Raw genomic sequence first — 24867 nt, forward strand, 5'->3', positions numbered from 1 at the left:
AACCCTAACCCTCGCCGCTGCCGCTGTCGCTCTCGATCTCGATCCCGTTCTCGCTGCTCGCCGTTGTCGCTGCTCACAAACGCTGCCTCTGTCGCCGCTCGCGCCTCCCGTTGCTCGCCGATCCTGCTCCCGCTGCCGCTGTCGCGGCTCATAAACGCTGCCTCTGTCGCTGCTTGCCGCTCCTGCTCCCGCTCTCGCTGCTCGCTGCTGTTGCTGCTCGCAAACGTTGCCGCTGTCGCCGCTCGCGCCTCCCGCTGCTCGTCGCTCCTGCTCCCGCTCCCGCTCCCGCTCCTGCTGCCGCTGTTCGCCACTGTCGTTGCTCGCAAACGCTGCCGCTGTCGCCGCTCGCGCCTCCCGCTGCTTGCCACTCCTGCTCCCACTCCCACTCCCGCTGTCGCTGTCATTGTCACCGTTGCCTCCTTACACTCCACTGCCGCTGCCGCTTCCTCTTTTCTCAGTCAGCAGGCTCAGCACCCCCTTACACTTCCTTCTTCTTCTTCTGTTAACAGTATACAGTATACCGTTAACAGTATACTGTATACTGTTAATATTGTTAGGTTTATTTAAAATTAGTAAATTTCAATATTGTTAATAGATTTTCTTAATTTAATAGCATATTTTAATTTAAAATTTTAAATAATTATATTTATTAATTATATTATTATTTTTTTATATTTTAGCGCCTCGCTTCGCTCGGGCGTTTTTGGACCTTGGCGCCTTTTAGCGTCTAGCGCTTTTTAAATCACTGTCGCTTGATACGGGCTGTACGTACTAATCCAATAGAGGATCGGTATGGGTAGTATATACTAATTTGTTAATACACTCCACTGTACCATGTGTTGGTACGTATCGTATCGATGGCTGATCGGTGCACCGGTACAGACTATTAAGGCGAACCATTGGTAAAATCCCATAAGATTCGTTCTTTTTTACCTTTTAATCATTTATATAAGCCAGTAACTCTTTTTATATATCAGGTGAACACTTTTTGCATAGTGATGCATTCTTGAAGTTCCCTACATGATTTACTTTGCATGAAAAATGTTGCCTTTAGTAGTTTTTTTTGCAAAAAATTACAAGTCACAACATTAGGATCTTTAGGATCATTTAGATAGTTGCATTTTCAACTGGGATCTTTTCTCGAGTTTTTTGCCGATGATTCTTCTTAATTACTCTCTACACTTGTTATTATTTCCTGAAATATAAAAAGGATCAGACATTGAAGGCGAAATACAATGTTAATAACAACAGATCATGTAGTATGTTGCAAGCCTACTACTATAAGGTGTTGTTTGCCCTAATAGGGTGCTTAAATCAAGTTCATTTCCATCTAATAGGGTAATAGAAATTCCCAAAAGGGTGTTGTTTTGCAAGAAATAAGAGTAGATATTGAAGGTGCGATGTTTGTATCTTCCATTATACTGTTATGTTCTAACTCTTGATAGTGTACCCACCTCAAGGTGCAGGAAATTTAATAAAGTGCAAGAAATAAAAATAGGAAATAGGAGATCCTTACAGGTGCAGGAAATAGGAGATCATTTGACAAAGTAGTTGTTGTTACCTATAAATTGAGAAAGAGGAGGAGATGGAGTAGTGACCAATTGGTGAAAGGCTGTGGAGTATGGCACCGAGGAAGGCAGCAGTGAACAGAACGAAGGTGGCAATCGACAGAGGTAGTGGTTAGGGTGGAGGAAGGTGGTAACCAACGGCAGAACGAAGCTGGTCGATGATGTAAGCTCACACAGTAGAGAAATGAAGCTATAGACGACAACATAGTGACACGGACTTAGTTGGTTTTGCCTAAGTCGTGCAGCACCCTCGCGCGTCCGTCCGCAAAGGTCAGCCTCCCCGAAGCCTCCCATTGTCCCTTAGGACCAACAAAAGAGAGAACGGGTTAAAGAGAACGCCTCAATCGGGATCCACAAGCAAACATGTCCGAAAAACACTTCATAGACAATGCAAATTACAAACAGACTTTACAAGCTCTGAACAGTTGCACAACAAAGGGTAAAATGGTCCATTACAGACCGAAAAGCTCTCGCGCGTGTCCACATGACACAACCTTTATTTACAAGCCTAAAGAGGCCACTAACCTAACTCAAATGGGACTTTGAATCCTTCGGCCACCCCTTTACATTCTGTACAAGGCATGAACATGCCAAAAGACACGGACACACATAAGCATTACATCCAACATCTTGTTTAGAAGTTTGTCCGTGACATTCTCCCCCACTTATCCCTTCGACGTCCTCGTCGAAGCCTTTGTGAACACTGCAACTCTTCGCCTTTGCCGAGTCTTCAATCTTCCGCTCCAGCTGCAATGCGCCTCCTGGCTCCCAGCTGCTCTTCGTTGCTGTTTTTGAGTAGACGACCCTTTAATCCGCCATGCTGCTACAACTCACCAATGACTCTGACTCTGTTGGGGGTTGGCTGAGTTGTGTTGATCCTTGTTGATTCCTGCGGATCCGCCAGATGAAGGAAAAGACCATCTTTACTGTGCCAGTTTCTCAAAAATTCCACATGCTGCTTGAACTGGATGGATGCTTGTTGGAGCTTTAACGAGCATCGCCTCGCAAACTTCTGAAGTTTTGGGTCCTTCCTCCACAAAATCTGCTCATTGACTCTTCTTTCAGTTAGTTGTCACATCCAAGTAGGTTCGCATCACTTCCGCTTTCGATTGGCATTTCGTTGGGAAATGAAGCAGACAATCTACTCTCAGTAGCACTAATCACCGCTGGTGAGGATTTGACAACTATTGTCTTCCGTTATCTTCGAAGGGTCTTTGAACTTGTGCAGAGCTCCTCTGCTGGATAGATAAGAGAATTGGGGTACTCGGTTTCGCCCATTCTCTTAAGAGTTGAGAAGGCAAAGGTTACTTGACTTCGCCCGCCTCCTCGAGGTTGTACTTCATACATCGAGCTGGTTACTGGTCTTCGCCTGCTCTTTGCTCACACTTCTGAAGCACTTGAAGTGTTTGCACTCCTTGCGTTGAGTTAGCTACTGTGATTCACCTTCTCAATGCCATTGAACTTCTGGAATGCAGGAAGTTTTCACCCCAACTTGGAGTAATTCTCTGATAGATGAGGTCGCCTCTGGGATTGTACCGTCTTCTCCATCAACCCTGCCGCCTACTCCACTGAGTAGCAAAGTTGCAGCACCGCGTACTGCCTGCTTCGTTCCTTGGTCGTGCACTCTTGCATGACCCGAAGTCCTTCACTTACGGCTATCTTGATGAGAAACTTGTTGACACCGGTCTTACGAAGTTTCTTGGCCTCTGCCCTTCAGCCTTGTCTCGGTACTTGGAAATTTCCTCTGCATGCTCCACCTCCTCGGCCCCTTTCACGACCAAGCGCTCTCCCTCCATGAGAGCAAGGGATCAATGACTTACACGGAAGTCCCGCCTCTGCGGTACCATGGCGCTGCCATGCCCATGGCCCTACTATCCGTCGCCTCGCATCTGCATCCCTTTTCTTCACGATCAGTAGATATGTCTCCGTGACACTCCTCTGAGTCCACCTCCATTCTAACTGATTCTTGATTTTGGGTAGCTAAGTCCCTCTGGACTCGTCGTCGCTTCCTCGCCCCTTTTGACCTCCTGTTTCAACACCTCTGTGTTCTCCAAGCAGTATGTTTGGTCGATGGAAAGACAGACTGCAACTCCCATGGATGGCCTCTGCCATCACATTGTAGGGTTTGCACCGATTCTGTTCTCCTTAGCTTCCTTGGTAGCAGCGTTCGCTTACTCGACCTTGTCCTCTGACTTGTTGGGCTCCCTTAAGCGAATATGAGCTCTGGAGTAGTCCAACTCTCCAACTGCTTCGATCATACCTTTGCATGATCAAGTCCCTCCCACGGGACTCACTGGTACTTGCATTCGAACTTTTCCCTTGGTGGAACATAGCCCTCATATGCTGATGACCAAGGTTTTCATCCGATGCAAAATTCGATGCACGCACGGAAGACCCGCCTCTACAGTACCATGGCCTTTACTCCTTGAATCCATAGCCCTTCATGCCGTCGTGTTGTTCAACGAAGTGGAGCTCCCAGTAGCTCCCGATCATACCTCCGTATGATCTATCCCTCACGGGACTAGGTTGTGTGTATCGCATTGCCACGAACTGTTCCACCACGGTCCGCTGCACCATGTCGCCTCCTGGTGACATCTCCATTGCATTCTGATCCTTGTGGAATAAACTCGAATTGTGAACCCTCCATGTGTGGCCTCTGCCAATACATCGCAGGGTCTCTTCCACCTTCGATTTTGTTCGCTCCTTTGGCAATCGACCTTCATCCACCCACTCCTGGGTCACACCTAGATGAAGCACTGCTCTAGGACAGTCCGTCGCCTAGTAGCTCCCGAAGTCCTCCGACTTCACTATAATTTGTGCACCATTGTCTGAATCCTAGGCCTCTGCCCCTACCAGCACAATCTCCGCTGCGCACTGCTTCCTTCATGACAACTTGAATAGCAACACTGTGGCATATTCTTCAAGAGTAACCGCCTCTGCGTCCTCTTGCCCCGTGCTAAGGCCTTCTGAACCCAATTTTGCCTCCGCAAATTGAGTCGCCTTAATTCCTCCATCAAATGCTCCTTCGAGATAAGGTGCATGTGCCCAGAATCTCCCTTCGTCTTTGGCACCATGCAAGATGAGTCCGCTCCGTCAGAATGAAGGACCCATGGAACAACATGATCCTACCCTTGCCTCTGCAAGAGTTCATGTCTTTGACCTCTGTCTAAGGAAAGCACTGTGCTTCTGCTCCATGTTCCAACTTCTCTGCTGGCTCCCTTCATGCGGCTTGGGTACTTCGCCAAGTTACACCCAAGTTGCTCCGCTCCTCGTTTTCGCATTGAGTCGATGGTGGCCCTCGTGCCCACCATTCCACGGGTCAACCCTCCCTTGAGTCCGATCTCCATATCGACTCTAAGTGTGCCTTCATTTAAGTTGCTTCAGGTCGCTCCCCCACTTGATCTCGCAATGCATCCACCAATGCATTCTCTCGAGCGAGATCATGCAACGACTCCTCGCCGCTTGCTCAGTCCATCGAGCTTCGTGGAGTTGTTGTTTGTTGAGGCACTCCTCCTCAACATGTGAGGTCCATCTCCCATGATTCTCCCTCTGGAGAGCCGAGACTTATCCCTCCTAGATAACTGTCCCGTTGGAGCAACATCTCTCTTCGTTTTGGAGACCACCATCCCCTTGGACTACTCCGATCTACTGAACAAACTGTGCATTGTTCTGCCTCTTGCAAACGCACTTGCTAGATTGCGCCTCCACGTCAATACAGCCACCGCTGCACCCCTCAAGGCCTAGCAACATGCTGAACTCGTTGCACACTTCAGCCTCCTACGGATGTATCCTTCACATGCCGAAGAGAAAGTTTCAATGCTCCATGGCGCCGAGTTTCGGTCGCCTTGGGATGGCCACGAACATTCCATCGTCCGCATACAAGCCCATGCATGAGTACTAAATTCTTCGAGTTAGCAATTCCCCTCACCTCTGTGAGCTTTGCATAACTCTTTTGGTCGTTGAGCAACTCATTCCACCTTGCATGGTCTCATTCTTGCCAAGCGCCTCGCTTGCCTAGAGCACCATCAAGTATAGTTGTCAACTTTGAGCCGTAGCTCAAACTCAGCCATCCCAACCTTTGTGCGCTCCGCATTCTTCCAAGCTTGCTTGTTCTCGTGGTGCCTCTTGCGCGAAGGGTTGGCCATTCCTCTGAATGCCAATGTTAGATGCCCGCTCCTCTGAGCGACTCTTTTCCCTACATCTCCATGCCCGTTTTCCCTCAAACGGTCGCGCGTTGCTGACTGCCCTCAACGCAGCCCCGCTAGGTCCCTCACGTTTGCATGTCAAGTGTTTCTATGAGTGCTTGTCCCGCTTTGATACCATATGACACGGACTTAGCTGGTTTTGCCTAAGTCGTGCGGCACCCTCGTGCGTCCGTCCGCAAAGGTCAGCCTCCCCGAAGCCTCCCATTGTCCCTTAGGACCAACAAAAGAGAGAACGGGTTAAAGAGAACGCCTCAATCGGGATCCACAAGCAACATGTCCGAAAAACACTTCATAGACAATGCAAATTACAAACAGACTTTACAAGCTCTGAACAGTTGCACAACAAAGGGTAAAATGGTCCATTACAGACCGAAAAGCTCTCGCGCGTGTCCACATGACACAACCTTTATTTACAAGCCTAAAGAGGCCACTAACCTAACTCAAATGGGACATTGAAGCCTTCGGCCGCCCCTTTACATTCTGTACAAGGCATGAACATGCCAAAAGACACGGACACACATAAGCATTACATCCAACATCTTGTTTAGAAGTTTGTCCGTGACAATAGGGCAGAGGAGGCTCACGACAAGGTTTATTCTGTTGGGTTCCTTTCACTAGGTCGGGCGTGGTGTTACGAACGGTCATCGCGCACTTGCAACAACTTCGTTCAACGAACCGTTTGTCGCTTTTGCATGCTTGTACAGATACATGACAGTATGTTTTGCCTTGGTTTTGTGTGTTCTTGCTTGAAAAATATAAGCAACGATAGTTCGCAGCGCTGTAGTGCGACCACTCGTCGCGTCGGACCAAACTGTCCCAAAATGGCTCTGTTTTCGTGTGTCATGACCTGTTTTCTGCAGACCGTAGCCTCACGCAAAACGTCAGCCATCTCAGTACCTTGGAACCCCCCGGGTGGCACCAGGGGGGATGGGGCTTCGGGGTAGTGTCGGGCGTTGAACAACCTTCACAAGTTCGTACGTTAACTTGACGGGAACTTGCCTTCGCGCCCGACACCCGGTAAGCAGTTGTTTGCGGACTTGCAACTGTTTGTTCAACCTTCTAAAGTCCTTGTTTTCTCATTCCTTTCTTTTCTCTCTTGTACTTAAGGTGTTCGCTGAATTGCTTGTAAAGCTTCCCTCTTCGCGAGATGTTGGGACTTGTTCATCGCTCATTTTCAAACTAATCAACTTTATATTTTGCATATTAGTCATTCCATCTCCTTTTTTTTGCTGGCTCAATATTTGAGTCTTCATTTAGACTAAAATTTCAGAGTCATGCCATCAAAGAATTTGCAAAATATGAAGCACATTTGACAGACAAATAGCTGCTTTTGTGGTAGTTATACAGAGACCACTTCACTCATTTATTTGGTGATATAGAACATTTCGAAGTATCATCTGATGATGTTGATTCACTATCAACAGGTATTAATGACATGCATAAGGCTAGTAGTCACTCTAGAAGTCATCTCAGAACACTCTTAGATTTAATTCCAAGTCAAGGTTTTTAGATTATTGAAAAAACTGGACACTACCTTTAACAAAATATGCAAGTTGGCCCCGACACAGGCATGATGGTTTGAATCACAAAACAGCTTTAAATGATCATATGAATTATAAATTTTAGTTTTTTTATGCATGATTTGATTATTTTTTTTATAATGTTTCTCAGCAGCTAATTCTTTGCCCAAATATCAGAAATTTTCCTAACAAGATCAAACATCTTTTCCTTAACATATGATTTCTAAAGACGATAGACTGGTGGACAGAAGAAATCTGACACAGGTGTGCTAGGGAACATTTCAATCTACACAGATTCTTCATAAACACCAAGAATCAATTCATAATACTTCCATTCTTTAGCATCAAGAATCAGACCCAAAGAGCAAGGTACAATTGACAGATTCACCACAACTGGACAAGATCTTAACTAGACATCTACGACATAGCTGTGGGAGAAGGAATCCCCCAACGAGAGATCCCACCTCTTGTTCCAAGAAACCTAAGCCTGCTGCCTCTCTTGTTCTCCCATCGAGTCGACACTTAAGCCATGCATAGGCAATAGGGCAGGAGACGAACTTGATAAACTAGAGTGCAAGGAAGGTGGGGTCTTGGACAGTAAGATCTCAAGAACATCTACGGTGTACCTCCAGGAGAAGGAAACCCCTGAAAGATCCCACCTTTGATATCAAGAACCCTCTCATCCCGATCGAGCAACAACCGATCCAGTTTTAAATAAGAGCAAAGGGAAAAAAAGATACCACATAAACAACCCCAAGAAATTCCAAAATCAACAGAAAAGAAGAAATTTGTCAACACAACTCACAAATACCAGAATACTTTAATTTTACACAACTTATTTTATGTGTCTATAACAATTTGACTTATTATATTTCATATCGATGTAAGATCAGGATAAACTATCAAATAAACATGAATCATGATATGAGAAGAGAACCAATAAAGCAGATAAGAGGAGGATCCCTACATTGATCTTTATTTCACTCTAGCAGCTCGTGTCCTCCTCCTTTGATGCCATGCTATCTCTCATGAAAGAGGGCGAATGACTGCTATAAATACAGGGTGAGGTGGTTAAACCCTATACCTATGTTTACTAATGAAATAAAATTATTAATTTACCCCTAATTAAAATTAGGGTATTACAGTATTGTACAACTTCCAATGGAGAGTCTTTATTGGCTAGCTTCTTTTCTCATTCCAGATTATCAAACTCATAAGTCCCTTATTCATGTTCTTTGTTCTTTAAGCTATTCCGGGGTAATATTTAAGTTTTTAAATAGGCTTTGCTTATGAGCTAGATTGCTTCTGGACCTTTAAACATTATTATGTTTGTGTGAGTTTGATTTGTTTAGATTTGCTGAAGAGACCTCAAAAAAAGGCTGAAGTTGACTCAATTGGAAATTCATTGTCTTTTGGAAGAAAGAATCTTACAAAATGTTAATGTCTGTTTATGATCGTCTCCCTTTTCATAAATGTTTTTCATGATGATGATAACTAATTTGTAATTTCTTTTACATCCTATGCCTTTTATCGTATGATAACATATTTTATTTTTTTAATATTCTATTCTCCTTTGAATTTTGCTACTTTTTGCCTTTATATTTTGTGATATCAATTCTCAATCCCTGTTGTCTTGAAGGTTCGGACAGTAAACCTTTTTGGTGAAATTTGGGGTGTTGGTCCTGCCACTGCTCTTAAATTATATGAAAAAGGTCACCGTAACCTTGATGATTTAAAACATGATGACTCATTGACAGCTGCTCAGAAGATAGGTCTGAAGTACTTCGATGATATAAAGACAAGAATTCCACGACATGAGGTGCAAAATATGGCCTTCTATTCTGTTTCTTTTCATTTCTATAATCTTTGACTTAACTTTTTTTTTCTTAAAATCGAGGTTAAAGATATGGAGATGCTTTTACAAAATGCTGGTCAGGAGGTTTTGCCTGGGGTGAGTATACTTGAAAATATCTAATTTGTACTGATTTGTGTATATATATTATATACATGAAAAAGAAAATATGTTTTTCAGAAAACTGTTGTTCTTCCATATTGTTGAAGCATTTGTTTTCAATTGTCCGTACTGGAGCTTCTGATACATATAAAAATTCTTAATTGTTTTTGGCCATTTGCATGTATTTTTAAAGATTCTTGGCATACTGAATCTGGATGAAGAAAAACCTTTAAGGTAGCTGTAAATTACTTATATAAACTCGCTTAAATATATCCTGATAAGTGCAAGTGAGACAAATACTGAAGGAAAGGGGATACTTGTTGCTTATTAATAGGACCAGATTGATCTCAAGGAGACTAAATAGATGAAACAAAAAAGAGAGCATAAGGGGTTTAGAATTGGGGCAGCATATCCTTCCTGAAAAACAGAATATGATTTTGTTCCTATGAACTTAGAACACCCCCCTAAGGTAGAAAAGAAGGCTAGAAAACTTTCAGCTTTTTAGCTTGGGATAGTAGGCCAGTGAAGTTTCCAAAACACTTTTTGGCAGACCTGCATTGAGAAACATGCTTTGTGTTTAGATTCATGGCTTGAATATGTCAATCTGGCTTTTCTGGAAGGCCTATCAGACACTTCTATACAGACTAATTCTTTCTTAGTATTAAAAGGGACTTGTAATTGCATACGCAAGTTGGTATTTGGTAAAAGTATATGATTCATAAGAATTTTGTAACAAGTTATGAATTTTTGTTGCAAAATAAATAAATAAAATATTTTCTTTCATTAAATGACAGCTATTTCTTCATCGGAAATAAACTGTGATTATCTACTTCAGTTGAATTCTACTTACCTTGATGTAATCCTCCAATTTAAAGTTCTAGATTCTGTTCATGCATCATTTCAGTGAAGCATTTTGGTCTTCAAGGTAATCGTTGTATGTGGAGGATCATATAGACGTGGAAAAGCTTCTTGTGGGGACCTGGACATTGTAATTACTCATCCTGATGGGGAAAGGTAACACATGTATCTTGACATATTTATCCTGCATATTTATATTCTGGACAGGTTCAGCCTGGAAATTTTCATTCAGATCGAATACGAGTTATGTGTAGGACCATGAGCTGGTTCATTACTGAATCCTAGATTTACCATTATATTTTTTCAAAGGCTCAAGTCTCATGTCCCATGGATGTTTGTTCTCTGTCTTGTAGGTTTAGGTGTATTGATAAACTTAATCTCATACTCCTCTCAAAATGGTGATAAATTTATCTGTTGGATTATCTTTTCAGATTCCATTTTACATTTTTTTATTTTTTAAAAATTTTGCCATTTTGATTAAAATGTCCTGTAAATATAGTTGGTGCCATCATTCTGATTCATTATGTGCTACAATGCAATTGTCTTGCATAATATTTTGTCCATGAAGGGTGTTCTGTTGATTTTTGCATCTGCAGCACCATTATGGTCATTTACTGGATGTAGTGCACAAGTAGTGACATGACTTTTACCCAGTGGAGTATTTATTGTTGATTTTTTAAGCAAAGATATTGCTATTAATTTTTTTTATGTCATGTATTTCATTTCTCTAGTATATATCCAGTACATGACATGTTTCTAGTCATACATTTTAATCCTGCCTGGTAGCTAAAATTGCCAATTTAAAATCTGTTAGTCATGAAGATGCAAAGTAGCATGCACCATCCAGTATTGAATATTTTGTTTGTCATCCATTTGAAACAAGTTGTAATATTTTATATAAATATACCAACTTTGAAATTTTAGTCCTTTGTTTCATTGCATTTGCACTCTATTTTTAGGTGTGTTTACTATACTTATATGACATATTGTTGACATTTCAGTTTGTAAGGAATTGAAAGAATCATTTCTTGTCGCTGCACTGAAAGTACAACTATCACAATCCAGGCCTGATAAGATAATTGGCCTATCAACTTCGTTTGGCCTAAACCACTAGCCAAAATACTTAAGCTGAAGTTAATAGTAGTACAATCATCAGACCCTTATAAGCCAATCTTAGTCTTGCTCACTTTCGATGTCGGACTAATCGGGGGTGTTACAATCTCTCCCACTCAAGGGCTTGACGTCCTCGTTAAGGCTCAACATTGCTCAGATCAAACCCTAGTATAATACATGTGAGGCGTAGCCCAGTAGTGGCTCCAAGTCCTTTGACTCTATCTACGGATAGCCCTGCCAAAATACTTAAGCTGAAGTTGATAATTTTAGTAATACACTCATCAGACCCTTATAAGCCAATATTAGTCTTGCCCATTTTCGATGTGGGACTAATTGGAGGTTTTAAAATAACTACAAGAATCACAAAAACAATTACAACAAGGACATGACAACAACATAATATCTATGACATCTACGGGCCATAACTCCATACTATTTGGTGTTGGCTATTTAGATTCTTTTTTCTGTCATTGAACTTTATTGATAGCCACATCACTAATCAAACTAAGTCATGTATTATACATTAACAATGGTCTTTTTATTCAAAAAATGAAAATCATTTCAATTTTTTTTAGCTGAACTTTAAGTGAGACGGTTTAACATGGCCACAATTTTCTTTTTTTTTTTCAGTCATAAAGGATTCTTACCCAGGTATGTTCAATATTTGAAGGACATTAACTTTTTAAGAGAAGACTTGGTATTTAGCACTCATAGCACTGAGGTAAGTGTTTAGCTTAGTTGCCTTATTTTCTACTCCATTTATCCCATCTTTTCTTTTATTTGACAGTGTTCTATACTATCTGCTTGGGTCTGTAATTTATATGATAGATAGTAAAGTTGCATAGTGGTTACTTTAAGTTTAAGGTCTGTAATTTCTGCTTGGGTGCAAGCACAAAGAGTATAGCAATAAAACTTTGATTAAATATAATATCTTTGAGAGTTAAAATAATACAAACCTTTACCTTGATTTCTTGCTTCTACTGGTCATATATATAGAACATTTTTTTCATAGGTTTAATGCTCTAAGTGCTGTTGACACATCTGTTTGAACACGAATCTGGTGCTTCATCATCTATGTTGCCATATCTTTTATTCACTTGCAAAGTACAACATTATCTTTCCTTGGTAAAAGGTTTATTTCCAATTTAATAAGGTGAAGTTTTTGTGATGAATGACCATCACATACAGACACTTCAAAATGACTATGCTTAGAATTTAGCTTTTGCAGATGCACCCTCTTTATCCCCCACTATATGTTTGATACTGGGATAAATTAGCTGAAACTAAGCAACTTTAAAAGATCTTGTACTGGGGACCTCAGGTGGGTTTTCTGGCAGTAGTTTCTAGAGCTACCAGAATGTGATCAAATGAACAATTTGGTAAGGCCAGTAGAACTGATGATGGGTTATTGAATGCTCAATCCAATGACATCAAGAATCTATCATGTTCACATGAGAGGAATTGTCTCACGTTACTTCAACTATATTCACAACCAGATAAAGGTAGGCAAAGGAGATCTTTTTTAAACAAAATTTTTGATGTCTTGGCTTGCTCTAAGATTATATTTCTGGGGATATTTTCTGTTGAGAATCTTATTGTTTATAATTACGACTGATTGCCTATGGCTGGTCATTCCACTTATCATCCATTTTTTTGTTTATAATTTCTTCAATTCTTTCAACATTACTTTCTAGTTTCTTCATCCTTGCGTTGTGATTCATAAAGAACTGAGAATCAGCAAAAGTCATCATGCTTTGAGTATAATACATAGCTAAAAAAAAAGCTAACTATCCGGCTTGCTTGATGCAAAAATAAGCTTGAATCCTGCAGTGGTCAACCCCCCTGAAGATCCATTAGCTGATTTAGACACCCGGTCAATTTTGGCTATTATCTTCATATTTGTTATCCATTTACTGCTTTGAATAACCAATCATTTCTTCCAGGCTATTATCTTCATTTTGTTCCAAGTTAAGACAACATATGCAATGCTACTATTGTAAGTTGTCTATAACAAATATAAAAGAAATCAACCTAGTGCCGCTTATTTAACTGTGCTAAATATCTTATGTTATGGCACAATCTGTGGAATAAAAGTTGCTGGGAACTGTATTTTTTAATGATATATGTACACTTATTTTGATGCAATTATGAAGATGTTTCTCCTTGAACATAACATGGAGTGGCTTGTACTCCACTTGATTTGTGGTTTCAGTTAACTCTGAATGGATGGTATATTAAAGGATAACATGTTTGATAGTTGATAATACTTGATACAATGATTGTTTAGTTTGGGTCACATTGGAATGTGACTTAATAACTATGATTCATTGTGACATGTTATCTCTTATAATGTTAATAACTACATTATTTAAGGTCAGCTCTGATTTCTAAGCCACGTAATGCTGCATTGACACTCTCTTAATCTACCTTTTGTTGTTTTCAAAGTATTGCAGGATCTGTTTATTCATCATTTAACTCGAACTAATATGCAGGGTACTGATTCAGGGGTAGACACATATTTTGGTCTCTGCACATATCCTGGTAGAGAATTGCGACATCGGATTGATTTGAAGGTAAAGTTGCAAAAGTTTCTAATGAAGAAAGATGAGCTATATTTGTCATTCTTTCCACATATTATGACGTCGACCAGTGTCTGCCATACCGAATCATACCGCCCGGTATGGGCGGTACGTATCGGTCTGACAGGCCAGCGGTACGTGGACCGCTCAGTACCGGTCCGCACTGTAGCAGTGCTACAGTGCTCGGTACACCATACTGTACCGGTACCGAGCCCAGGTCGAAATACCGATACGGTACAGTATTGCGAACCTTGACGTCGACATTATTATCCAAGCCGTTTTGAGGAATTACGTGATCGATCACTGTAGATAAAGATTTAAATATTTTTATTTTAACAAAAAATATGATTTTTTTTATATAATTCAAAGTGGCAAAAAATCCATCTAGTTGACCCTAAATCAAGGTTCATAATACCGTGGCATACTACTTAGTACGGGTGTTATGTACTAGTCCGACAAGGGACTGGTAGTCTGGTATAGGCAATATATACTGGTATGTCTGTTTGCCCCATCATACTATATGCTGGTATGTCAGTATGGCTCAGTACGTATTGTACCGACAGTCGGTCAGTATATCGGTATGAACTAGTAAGGCGAACCGTGCCCTAAACAGTTGAAACTTTATGGCTTTGTTGTTTTTGTTATTGGTTTGTATTAGAGGCCTAATAATCCTATGTATGTTAGGTAAATTGCTAGCTAGGTAAATTAAGACTAAAACAGAACTTGTTGTAAAGGCTGTGCTAGTTGGAGTATATCTACTTATGCTGATAGATACCATGAGATTTTAAGATCCTTAATGGAGACCAGAAAAAAGTGTAAAGAAGAATGTGGACAATTGAAATTTAAATTATCAGCAAAGATACACAATATAGGGAACCAGGGAGTAACTTCAACAAGAAATATTGGCAAAGATGAACAAATTCAATATTGTTGAGAGCAGTGAAAAGTTACTTCCAATCCATCATCTTATTACCTAAGTGTGATAAAATCATCATAGCAACACGGTGAACTACTGTTACCAACAGTGTGTAACTTGTGACTAACATTTTACATGGTGGATCTTCATTTTATGGAGATTTTCAGAATTGGTTCTTCATGCTTGAATCACCATCTAATATTAAATCTTCACATTCTAGGTATTTGGCATTGAAGAAACTCAAAGTTAGTTCTGCTGGTTTCTCAATGTGTTCAATTATCTTATCAGTTTGTTGTTGTCGATGCTTTTGCTGATCATGAGGTATGAATTGTTTACAATAACAAGCCATAATACCCTAACAAAGATTTTCAGTCTCGAGTTACCAGTACCGATCATTGAGAGGGAGGGAGATCAGGTACCTGATATTAAACTGCAGTAGTCTCTGGATACGAGGGACTGCAATCCTTAAGAGTTGAGAACAGGAAGCTTTGGTGATGGAATAGGACAGTAAATGACTAACAAGAAGATTTGCCTCAAAAAAAGAAGAGACGAAGAATAGAAGATAGCATGTATACAATCTCCATCAAGGAGAATGTTTCATCCTAGGTAGGTAAAGTCTACATCGCTTTCTGTTGGCCACCAAATTATTAATCCCCCAAACAAAGTACTCGGATTCTAGATGGCTCCAATTTTACATTTCAAAATGACTATTTGGATGGACTTCTATCAAAAGCAAGTTTCCTATATCACATGATTGTGGACTCTCAATTTGTCAATCCCCAAAGCAAGTTTGCAAGTTTCCTATAGATCCGAAAGATAGACACTTGTATTGTGTCTTATAAAGCCTATTTGTATTCATGAGCTAACTAAGTTTGAGTATACTTTGTGTTTGCAGGTGTATCCAAAGGATCGATATGCTTTTGGACTAATAGCATGGACTGGAAATGATGTACTAAATAGGCGGTATCTAATCTTTTTATGAACTGGAATAGTATAGTTTATTGATCTTCCATAGAACATGAATTGATAATTCTCAAAACTAGACTTTTGAATTCTTGAAACTAGAAATATTGTGTTTTTGACCTTTGGTGTACATTGCTCATGCACTGCTATAGAACAATCAAAAAAATTTAATTTATCAAAAGTCTAGATGTCCTGTTTATGTGTACCTGAATGTTGTCTTATCTCAATGTAAAGCATGTAGTCACTCGTGAATATTATTATTTTTTAAATATATAATTAAGGAGAAATATGATCACTAAAATAAAAAGGAGACAATACGAGTTTCATATCATTTTATATTCCAAATATCACCGTTAAAAAATCAAATTAGATTTGTTTAAAATTCCAAAGTACTATGTTGTCCAAATCTAATAACAAAAATGAGAAAATAAAACAAAAATAAAATTAACATCAATCATCATCAAATTCCACTTCATCATCCTTAACATTCATAATTTTGTCATCATCTTCCTTTTCGACTCATTTGTATCTCTCAAGCTCCTCTTAGGTAATGAACTTAAAGCATTTGCTCTCATCTTTGGTTTTGTGAGATGTCTTGTGTATGTTCTTACTTTTCCAACCCCCAAAGCTCTTGCTACATGTCCCTATATCAAACTGTAATAATAAAAAACAATGTTCATTTGAATTATGGATATCATATAACGAAATCAGATCAATGCTATCCCATAAATTACAATGGGTCTGGAGTGCTTGATATACTTTATATATAGATAAGATTATGTAGTAGTTGAAGCTCTAACCGATACTTTATATATAGATAAGATGATGTGCTTGATCAATGCTATCCCCAAGTTCTTTTTGCCCCTTTGTTTAACATGTATTCGTAAGTATTTCCATTTATTTCTTTTGAATACATAATTGAGGCAGTGCATCTTCCTGCAAACAAAAGGGTGATGCCCTTTACAGTGCATGTTCATTTTGTATATTGAACATGATGTGATGTATTTGGATTTCATCTGTCCTGCCTTGGGATTTAGAGATCTCAAAACAAATGGCACGAGGCATGATTTTTTTCTTTTTTCTGAAATGATTGCTTTTGCTTTGCAAGTTCAAATGGTGAAAATGGTAACATAACCAAGTCACCGAAAAGAAGTTAAGTTTCTTTCTATTTGTCTATCGGGATTCAATTTCTTCTTTGGCGGATATTCATAGGTTGGGAAGAGTTCTTTTTCCTGCTTGTAGGATTTGTGTTTTTCATCGAAAACATATATTATTGTTGAACAACACATGCTGCAGGTTGAGGTTGTTAGCAGAATCCAAGGGATACAGGCTCGACGATACGGGACTGTACTTGGCCACCCAGGGTTCTCCTGGAAAGAGAGTAAGTAAACGTAGCTGCTTTCTCATGAGAAGCAAAACCATATGTGTTTCTAGATTAATTATTATTTTTTCGTTATATAAACTCCTACACGGATTTGAACATGAGACCTACGTCTATATAACAATATTCTAACCATGAGGAAGTCTCAACAGCAATAAAAGCTGCACAATTTGGCATGCATGACCCAAATTCCTTTCTTGCTTTGCAGGGGACCAAATCCAGCACCAGAGTAAGCTGTTACACGGAGAAGGAGGTGTTTGATGTACTTGGGTTCCCTTGGCCGGAACCTCATGAGAGGAATATGTGACTTCACTTGCTTGAACCCATTTGTGTACATGTCGACCGTCTTTCTTGGGTATCTTTTCCTTTTTGACTTTGTTTCATATGTGCAGTTGTAAAAGCTAGAAAGAAACGAAGATGCCATCCGGTTTTGTCACAGCCATTATCCACGTTTTTCGTTGATTGTTTCATTTGAAGGTGTGGTGAACTTAACATATTTGCTCTTCTAATATTATGGATATATTAATATATATCCCATCAGATATTTAAATATCTTATGCATGCTATTCCTGTCAAGTGTTCATCAAACAAATCCAGGTTCATGGCTATTAACGACGGTTGTAGGTGAGTTTTAAATATATTAAAAATTAAAGTGCTTTAAATAATTTTTAGTATTTTTATAAAAAAATATGAAGGGTAAAGTTTTGAAAAAAGCTCTTATATTCTAGGAATTTTTGCAAAGCACTTAAATTTTTAAAAAATTTCATAGGACCCGAATAGATTATTTTATCTCTTCATTGTCGCCCTTGCATTGTCGCCTTTATCCTACGTTGTGGTTGACCCATTGAATGTGTTTGCTCGTATCGCTCTCGTGTGAGGAAGGAAGAGGTATGGTGATGACAATCTTTTGTCGTCCTTGTGTAAGATGAGGTTATGCGGGTGGCGAGGTAGGGGGTGCCTCATTGTCATCATTAGACCTAACGGGATTGTTGCACCTTTGTTGATTAGCATGTATAGTGGAGATGAAAGCGGCACGATATGTATGAGAGGAGAGAAGGTGATGCAAGGTGGTGGTGTAGGACGAAGGTGAGTCCCTAGGGAGGATTGGTAGTGTAGGGCGAAGGAGGGGAGGGAATAGAATTATAATGGTGTTTACGTGTGAAGTTTTACGAGGATACGTGAAAATCATTAATTTTTGAAGAAAATATATAATTTTATGTTAAATTTTTTGTAAGTTTATAATTTAATATTCTATCGAGGGGTTTATATGTAAATAACATATAGAAGAAGGGCGTAAAAGGAAATTTCCGTTTCATTTCATTTATTTTCATTAAAGCCTCCCTTTTTTCCTTCATTCTGTAAGCTGAAGTGAAATTTAGAATGTTGGTGGACTTTTTGGACAAGATGCAAGATTTCCCAGTATCTTATTGGGAAATCTTGTCGGCTTCGGTGTCCAACGCCGGACTGGTCATTCCTCCATGGCTGCTGCTGCTTCTGCTGTGATTGCGCTGGTATCTTCTCCTCTTCTCATTCCTCCCCCTAAATCAAACGCCCCTCCTCCTCCCTTCCCTTCCCTCTTCCACCGCCCCGTCCCATGCCCCTCACTACCTCTTTCCCCTTCTCGCCTATCATCTCCAAGATTCCACCGCTCCATCCCTTTGAAGCGAGCCCCTCATCGCGGGAACCGATTCACTTGCAGGGCCGCGGAGTACAAGTTCCCCGACCCGATTCCTGACTTCGCTGCAGCCGTATGTTCTCCACCCCCCTCGTATGTTAGTTCTTTTGGTTTTGTTGATCTTGCTGGTAATTTTGCTTTTGGTTCAGGAGACAGACAGGTTCAGGACGCATATGCTCGAGAGGCTGACGAAGAAGAAAGAGCACTTTGGAGATTCTGTCGGGGAAGTTGTCGATGTCTGCACTGAGGTTAAGAACTATCCCATTATGATCGATTGAAGTCACAGAACTTTGTCCCCCTTCTGTAGCTAAAAGTTTAGAACTTGTTCTTGCTGCTGTTGTTAAGAGCAATTCTTTTGTGTGTGCTTTATTATCAAACCTTTACTGTTAACTGGTAGAACTGCTTACACGTATGTATTGGGGAACAGAATGCACCTTAGAGGTTTTTTGAATCCTATATATGTGTACGTATGTAAAGTAAATGTAAATGAGAGTAGAATATAAACGAAAAAGGCCTTTCATAATGGAGACAGCTATCGTGTGACAAGGAAGTACAGGATAATATGTTGAAAGCAGGTGTTGATTAGTTGGAGAATGAGAAAGACAGAAGAAAGAAAATATGGAGTCACACAATGATTAACATAAGACACTGAGAGGTATAATCCCATTGAAATGTAGCACCGGACATGCTAGTTGTTGCTTAATTCAATTTTGTAGACACTCTAGATATAGAATGATTCGTTGCTTAGGATATTGTGTTTTTTGTTTTTTTGTTTTTATCTCAGGAACACTTTCAGCAATGCTATGCCATTAATTTAGGATGTTGTTGCATTTTTGTGTTTGGGACATTTTCAGCAACACTACGCCCTTAATTTTACATTCTTCTCAGCACACTTATGTCCTTTCGACTAGGTGTAGGCTATTATAAGGTGGTTCAAGAGTCACGTTAGCTTCGTAACAAATAGCTGATACATTCACCAAAAGAATATGAAGGTAAAAAAGGGTGTATCCAATATACGGGGCTCTTGCCAATGCGGGGTCTGGGGAGGATCAATGTTCAAAAAAATATGAAGGTGACTTGAGTCAAAGCTTACCTGAGTCAGGAAAATGAGCTTCATTTCCAGTATCAAAACCCTTTTCCATGATTAATAAGATATCACAATAGAGATCAATTATGACAAAGGATGCACCCTCTTTGAGTTTGTAATGATGAATTGTAATCGTGTCTCATGTTTAACCAAAATCTGAACCATACTGCATTTGCTGGAATTACTTCCTGCTCATGCTTGGTTGTCCTCAGAGGTTTCTGACCTACCAATGTGTCTAGGAGAGAGATGCCAAAGCAGTATAGTGCTACTGATAACTCAAATTGGACATTTCACTGCACAAGAATCAAGATTGGATGCCCATATATGATTCGTGAACTGACCTCTCACGACCCCATTGTTGTGCCTAATTGGTTGTACTTAAGAATGTAAGAATGAAATGTTTTTGATCTTAAAAGGTGAAACATCTAAGGTTGGTGGCTTGACCAGGGTTTCCAGGAGGTGTGAATGCAAAGGAAGACTCAAAAAAATAAAAAGAAAAGCTATGTTTTAAGAAAAAGTTGGTGAGAATATATATTATTTTTCATATTTGGATTTTATGGAATTTAAAAGACAAGCATGAGATTGACATTGGTATGTGACACTAGATATCGACATATGAACAAGGATTGCAATTTCAGGTTCCGGACCCTTAACAGTGACTTGGACAGACCTATATGTACCGGTTGGTACTAGCACATTGACACATGGTACACCGATATGTACTAGTGACTTAAAGAGGAAGAAGAAGGAGAAGAGAAAGGGGTAGTGGAGGAAGAGGAGGAAGGAGGAGGAAAGAAGAGGGAGGAAGAAGAGAAGGTAGTGGAGGGAATAAGGAGGAAGAGGATGGAAGAAGAGGTGGTGGTGGAAGAGAAGGAAGAAAGAGAGAAGGCGGTGAGTAAGAAGGAAGGAAGAGGAGGAAGCGTACCCGTCGGCGATGGGCGGCGGGTGATGACAACATGAGGAGGTGAAACAACTTGCGGAGGGCTCGCGATACTTATAAGTTTTAAATTTTTTTTAACGGGTCAAAGCGGGCCACCCGAAATGGGGGCAGTCCACGTGCCAGTTCATGCCTGAACCAATACATATCGCCTACCTGCTTGGTATCAGTGTGGGCAAAAGAGTTAACATATTATTGAAGTCTTGTAATTGAAAACGGTTGGTAATTTAAATATTGTTGTGATTGTTTCATGGTTTGTTGAGAAGTATGTAGTTACTGTATAAGCTTTTGTTGTTTTGTTTTGGGCATATGGTCCTCGAGATCAGACACTCCTAATAATGGTAAATATATCAACCTTAACCTTTTCATACTGAAAGTCAGTGTCATCACTCTCGGTCTGGGATTACTACCTAATTTAGAGTTTCCTCATGTCAAAGGTGATGCAAAATCTTGACAGTTGACACAGAAACAAACAAAAAGCTCGGGGGCTCCAGCCATGGTTATTATAGGATTGACTCATGTATGGATTTATATGATTAATCCGACTGATAAATTGGTTGGTTTCAGGTGCATCTGACTTGGAGTTTTCTTGGTGCATGTTAGTTGTATCATGTAAACATTTGAATACTTACCATTAGTGGATTGACTGTTGTTAGTTTATCACACTTGATTTGTTTAAGCAAGGTCAAGTTGAGTTGACCATAGATCTATATATCATATTTTACAACACCTTGTCCTATCTATTCACTAAGTAGTCTACGCTAGTCAGGCAATGTTATCAATAATTGTACGTGTTGTTTTTTATTTTAGTATTGTGGTATAATTAACACACAGAAGTATTCTGACGAAGGGAATCTCTAGAAACAAAGACATGCATAATTAGCTTCAAAATGGAGTGATTGAATGCCACTTGCCAGCCAACCAAAGTTATCCTAATTTCTTAGTCTGTAGCCATGGAAGAAAAAAGGTTCTTGACAAACAAAAGGAGGTTGATGATAGAAGCTTGATCCAAATGCAAAACATCACATGAATCAAGTGTTGGAAGCAACCTGGGGTTGGACTGTGAGCAGCATGGTGGTTTTAGTTTACAAATTGAAGTTTCTAGGATTTCTGAGGAAACAGTGATGCAGTGATTGCAAAAGGCGCTCGGGCGCTCGCCTAGGCGCTCGGGCGAGGCGAGGCGAGGCCCGAGCGCCTCGCTAATGTCCCAGGCGGCGCGCTTCAATCAGGCGCCGCCTAGGCGCTCGCCCGAGCCCAGGCGCTGGGTGCTTCGGGCGAGCACCTGGGTAAACCGAACCAGAATTTTAGGTCTGGTTCGGTCCTGGTTCGATTGTTAGTTGGTTCAATCGAACCAACTAAACCGATATAACCCCAACCCTAACCTGCTGCCGCTGCCGATCGCGATCTCGTCGCTCGCTGTCGCTGCTCCTGCTGCCGCTGTCGCTGCTCGCGCCTCCCGCGAGCCTTCCCGTTGCTCGTGCCTCCCGCGAGCCCTCTCGCTGCTCGCGCCTCCTGCGAGCCCTCCTGCTGCTCGCGCCTCCCGCGAGCCCTCTCGCTGCTCGCGTCTCCTGCGAGCCCTCCCGCGAACCTTCCCGCTGCTCGCGCCTCCCTCGAGCCCTCCCGCTGCTCACGCCTCCCGCGAGCCCTCCCGTTGCTCGCGCCTTCCGCTCCCTTTCCCTTTCCCGCTGCCACTGCCGCCGCTCGCCGCTGCCGCCGCTCACCACTGCCGCTGCCGCCACTGCTGTCGTCGCTCGCCGCCGCTGCTTCCTCGTTTCTCCGTCAGCAGATTTATACTATTAATGTGATTATATTTATTAATTATATTATATATTTTTATATTTTTATTTAAAATTTTAAATAATTATATTTATTAATTATATTTTATATTTTTATATTTTAGCGCCTCGCTTCGCTCGGGCGAGCGCCTAGCTTCGCTCGGGCGAGCGCCTAGCGCCTCGGGCGTTTTTGGACCTTGGCGCCTTTTGGCGCCTAGCGCTTTTTAAATCACTACAGTGATGGTTATCCATAGTATTAAAGTGAATGACTTTTATACTAGATTGTAACGCCGGTTTACATATACATGGTTCACAGAGTCCTATGCTAGATTGTATTACCAGCTTCAATACTAGATTGTATAGAAGCATGTATTTACCAGCCTAATCCATAATGTATAAGTACATGATAGATAACTGTAGAAACACTTGTTTCATGAAAATGAATTTAAAATGTCTAAGTGCTGGTTGGTATGTGCTACGATGTGTGTTGGAAGAATTATATTTGGGGGTTCCTATTGTATCATTGTACCTCCATTCATGCAAATGAAGCACCCGTAATAATTACCACTCATGGATGCAGGCCTATATGTCAAACCATATAAATATATGTGTAATGAGTATGAGCATATAAATACTTGTTCTACAACCATAGATATACTTGTGCTGCATGATTCTGTGATTGTTGTCTCGCGCTTCTCTTCTTTCTTATCCTTGGTGTGAGTTGAACATCTAAACTAGAAAAATGAAAATGATACAGATAGTTTCCACTGATACAAGTAAAATCAATATAGAATAAGAGAAGCACCCATGGTTTTCTATCCTCTTCTAATATGTACATTTACAAACTATCAAAACTTAGATCTGCTTATCCTCCTCAATGTTTCACTAAACAACACACCGGCAGCTGGATTTTATCTTCTCGTAAATGACGAGTCAATACATTGATTGTTACTTTGCTTTCATATTTTCCTTGAATATGATATAATCATTCTCATAGTGTGGTCAATATTTTTTTAACTCAAGTCAGCTTTTTCATTGCTGTAATTGTAGGCTTCCTGTTTTTTTTTTCCTGTCACTTCCTCCATGAGAAGGATTTACCAGCATGCTGGTAACCCACGGATTCTATTTATCCACAAGTAAAACTCACACCATATTGGTTTTGCTGCAGATCTTGAGGAACTTCTTGCATACAGAATATGGTGGCCCAGGGACACTCCTGGTCATTCCGTTCATCGACATGGCTGATACACTTAGAGAGAAGGGGCTTCCCGGAGCTCCTCAAGCGGCACGTGCTGCAATAGTTTGGGCCCAAAAGCACGTTGACGAAGATTGGAATGAATGGACAGTTGGTGAAGATTCAGACTTGGATTAGTTTTTACAATGAATAGATTAGAGTTTCATGTTCGTAGTCAGTCTTACGGAAGGTGTTTGATCTTGAATTGCAAAAATGGCATGCCACCGAATGATGAACAAGAATCAATCAAGGATTATGTACTTCTAGATGATGGAGTGTCAGGGGTAGTCTAACCATGGATGTAGGGTTTTGTTGAGTCATTTTGTGGCTTTTTGTCCCTGTATGTTTGAGGATGAGTGGTGATACACAAATCATACTCTGTTAGAATTAATCATGAGTTGATGCTCACGCAGTTGGATTTTGCTTGTGAACTGAAGTCTTCGTCAAGCCTTATATATATATATATATATATATATATATATATATATATATATCAGTTCTTTATAAATAATTTTTTTTTGTGAATACTAGATATATTAATATTTCATCCAAAGATAAAATAGAGATGATAGCAATTGTTTAATATTTATAAAAAAAATAAAAATATTATTTTATTTTATTTTATTATAGTGATATTTTTGTCAATGTATTTTTGTAAATATTTCTTTATTTTTGAATTAAATTATTATAAATGAAAGCATATATAATTTACATTGAGTGTATTAGGTTTTGATCATACTAATTACTGAAAATTACGGGAAACAAATAATTGAGATAAATGATTGAGAAAAATCTAAAAGACTTAGCTTTATGATAATTCATAATAATATTTAGATTTCATTAGAGTCTACAACTAACATATTTGAATGTTTTAAAGATAAATTTAAATTTACTAACAAGCCATTAACTAACATATTAATAAAAGAACTGATTGAAATTAAGTATAATAGTATTTGAGAAACTCAAAAATATATCCTCAATATGTATGACAAAGTTGTAATCACAAAAAAATTACATAAATATAATTAAGTTTTTTCTTGTATAATTTATTTTTAATTATATTTCTTCTTAGTTTGATTCATTTAAAATTTACTATAATAAA

The 24867-nt window shown here is 39.9% G+C and overlaps 2 protein-coding genes across 4 annotated transcripts in view; both read left to right on the plus strand.

Moving 5' to 3' along the window:
• LOC135633876 (DNA polymerase lambda-like) overlaps window positions 1-17601 on the plus strand; it is a 28054-nt gene extending 10453 nt beyond the window's left edge. For all 3 annotated transcript variants that reach the window (XM_065143846.1, XM_065143847.1, XM_065143848.1), the window contains 8 exons: window positions 8933-9112; window positions 9191-9244; window positions 10173-10261; window positions 11849-11939; window positions 13711-13791; window positions 15609-15676; window positions 16973-17057; window positions 17266-17601. In XM_065143846.1, coding sequence (XP_064999918.1) covers window positions 8933-9112; window positions 9191-9244; window positions 10173-10261; window positions 11849-11939; window positions 13711-13791; window positions 15609-15676; window positions 16973-17057; window positions 17266-17364 — 747 coding nt within the window. In that variant the 3' untranslated portion in view covers window positions 17365-17601. The remainder of the gene's footprint in view (window positions 1-8932; window positions 9113-9190; window positions 9245-10172; window positions 10262-11848; window positions 11940-13710; window positions 13792-15608; window positions 15677-16972; window positions 17058-17265) is intronic.
• An 873-nt stretch (window positions 17602-18474) lies between these two features.
• Window positions 18475-24173, plus strand: LOC103977828 (protein PLASTID REDOX INSENSITIVE 2, chloroplastic). The gene is made up of 3 exons (XM_009393461.3): window positions 18475-18805; window positions 18882-18980; window positions 23700-24173. The coding sequence occupies exons 1-3, from the start codon at window positions 18536-18538 to the stop codon at window positions 23901-23903; spliced, it is 573 nt and encodes a 190-aa protein (XP_009391736.2). The 5' UTR covers window positions 18475-18535; the 3' UTR covers window positions 23904-24173.
• The last annotated feature ends 694 nt before the right edge of the window (window positions 24174-24867 follow it).

The sequence above is a fragment of the Musa acuminata genome, chromosome BXJ3-3, assembly GCF_036884655.1.
Source record: "Musa acuminata AAA Group cultivar baxijiao chromosome BXJ3-3, Cavendish_Baxijiao_AAA, whole genome shotgun sequence".
Taxonomy (NCBI): Eukaryota; Viridiplantae; Streptophyta; class Magnoliopsida; order Zingiberales; family Musaceae; genus Musa; species Musa acuminata.

Bases quoted from the DNA above. Each gene is read 5' to 3' on its own strand.
- LOC103977828 (XM_009393461.3), top strand. From the start codon at position 18,536: ATGGCTGCTGCTGCTTCTGCTGTGATTGCGCTGGTATCTTCTCCTCTT. The intron at 18,806-18,881 runs GTATGTTCTCCA...CTTTTGGTTCAG, and splicing joins TTCCTGACTTCGCTGCAGCC to GAGACAGACAGGTTCAGGAC. The intron at 18,981-23,699 runs GTTAAGAACTAT...GTTTTGCTGCAG, and splicing joins TTGTCGATGTCTGCACTGAG to ATCTTGAGGAACTTCTTGCA.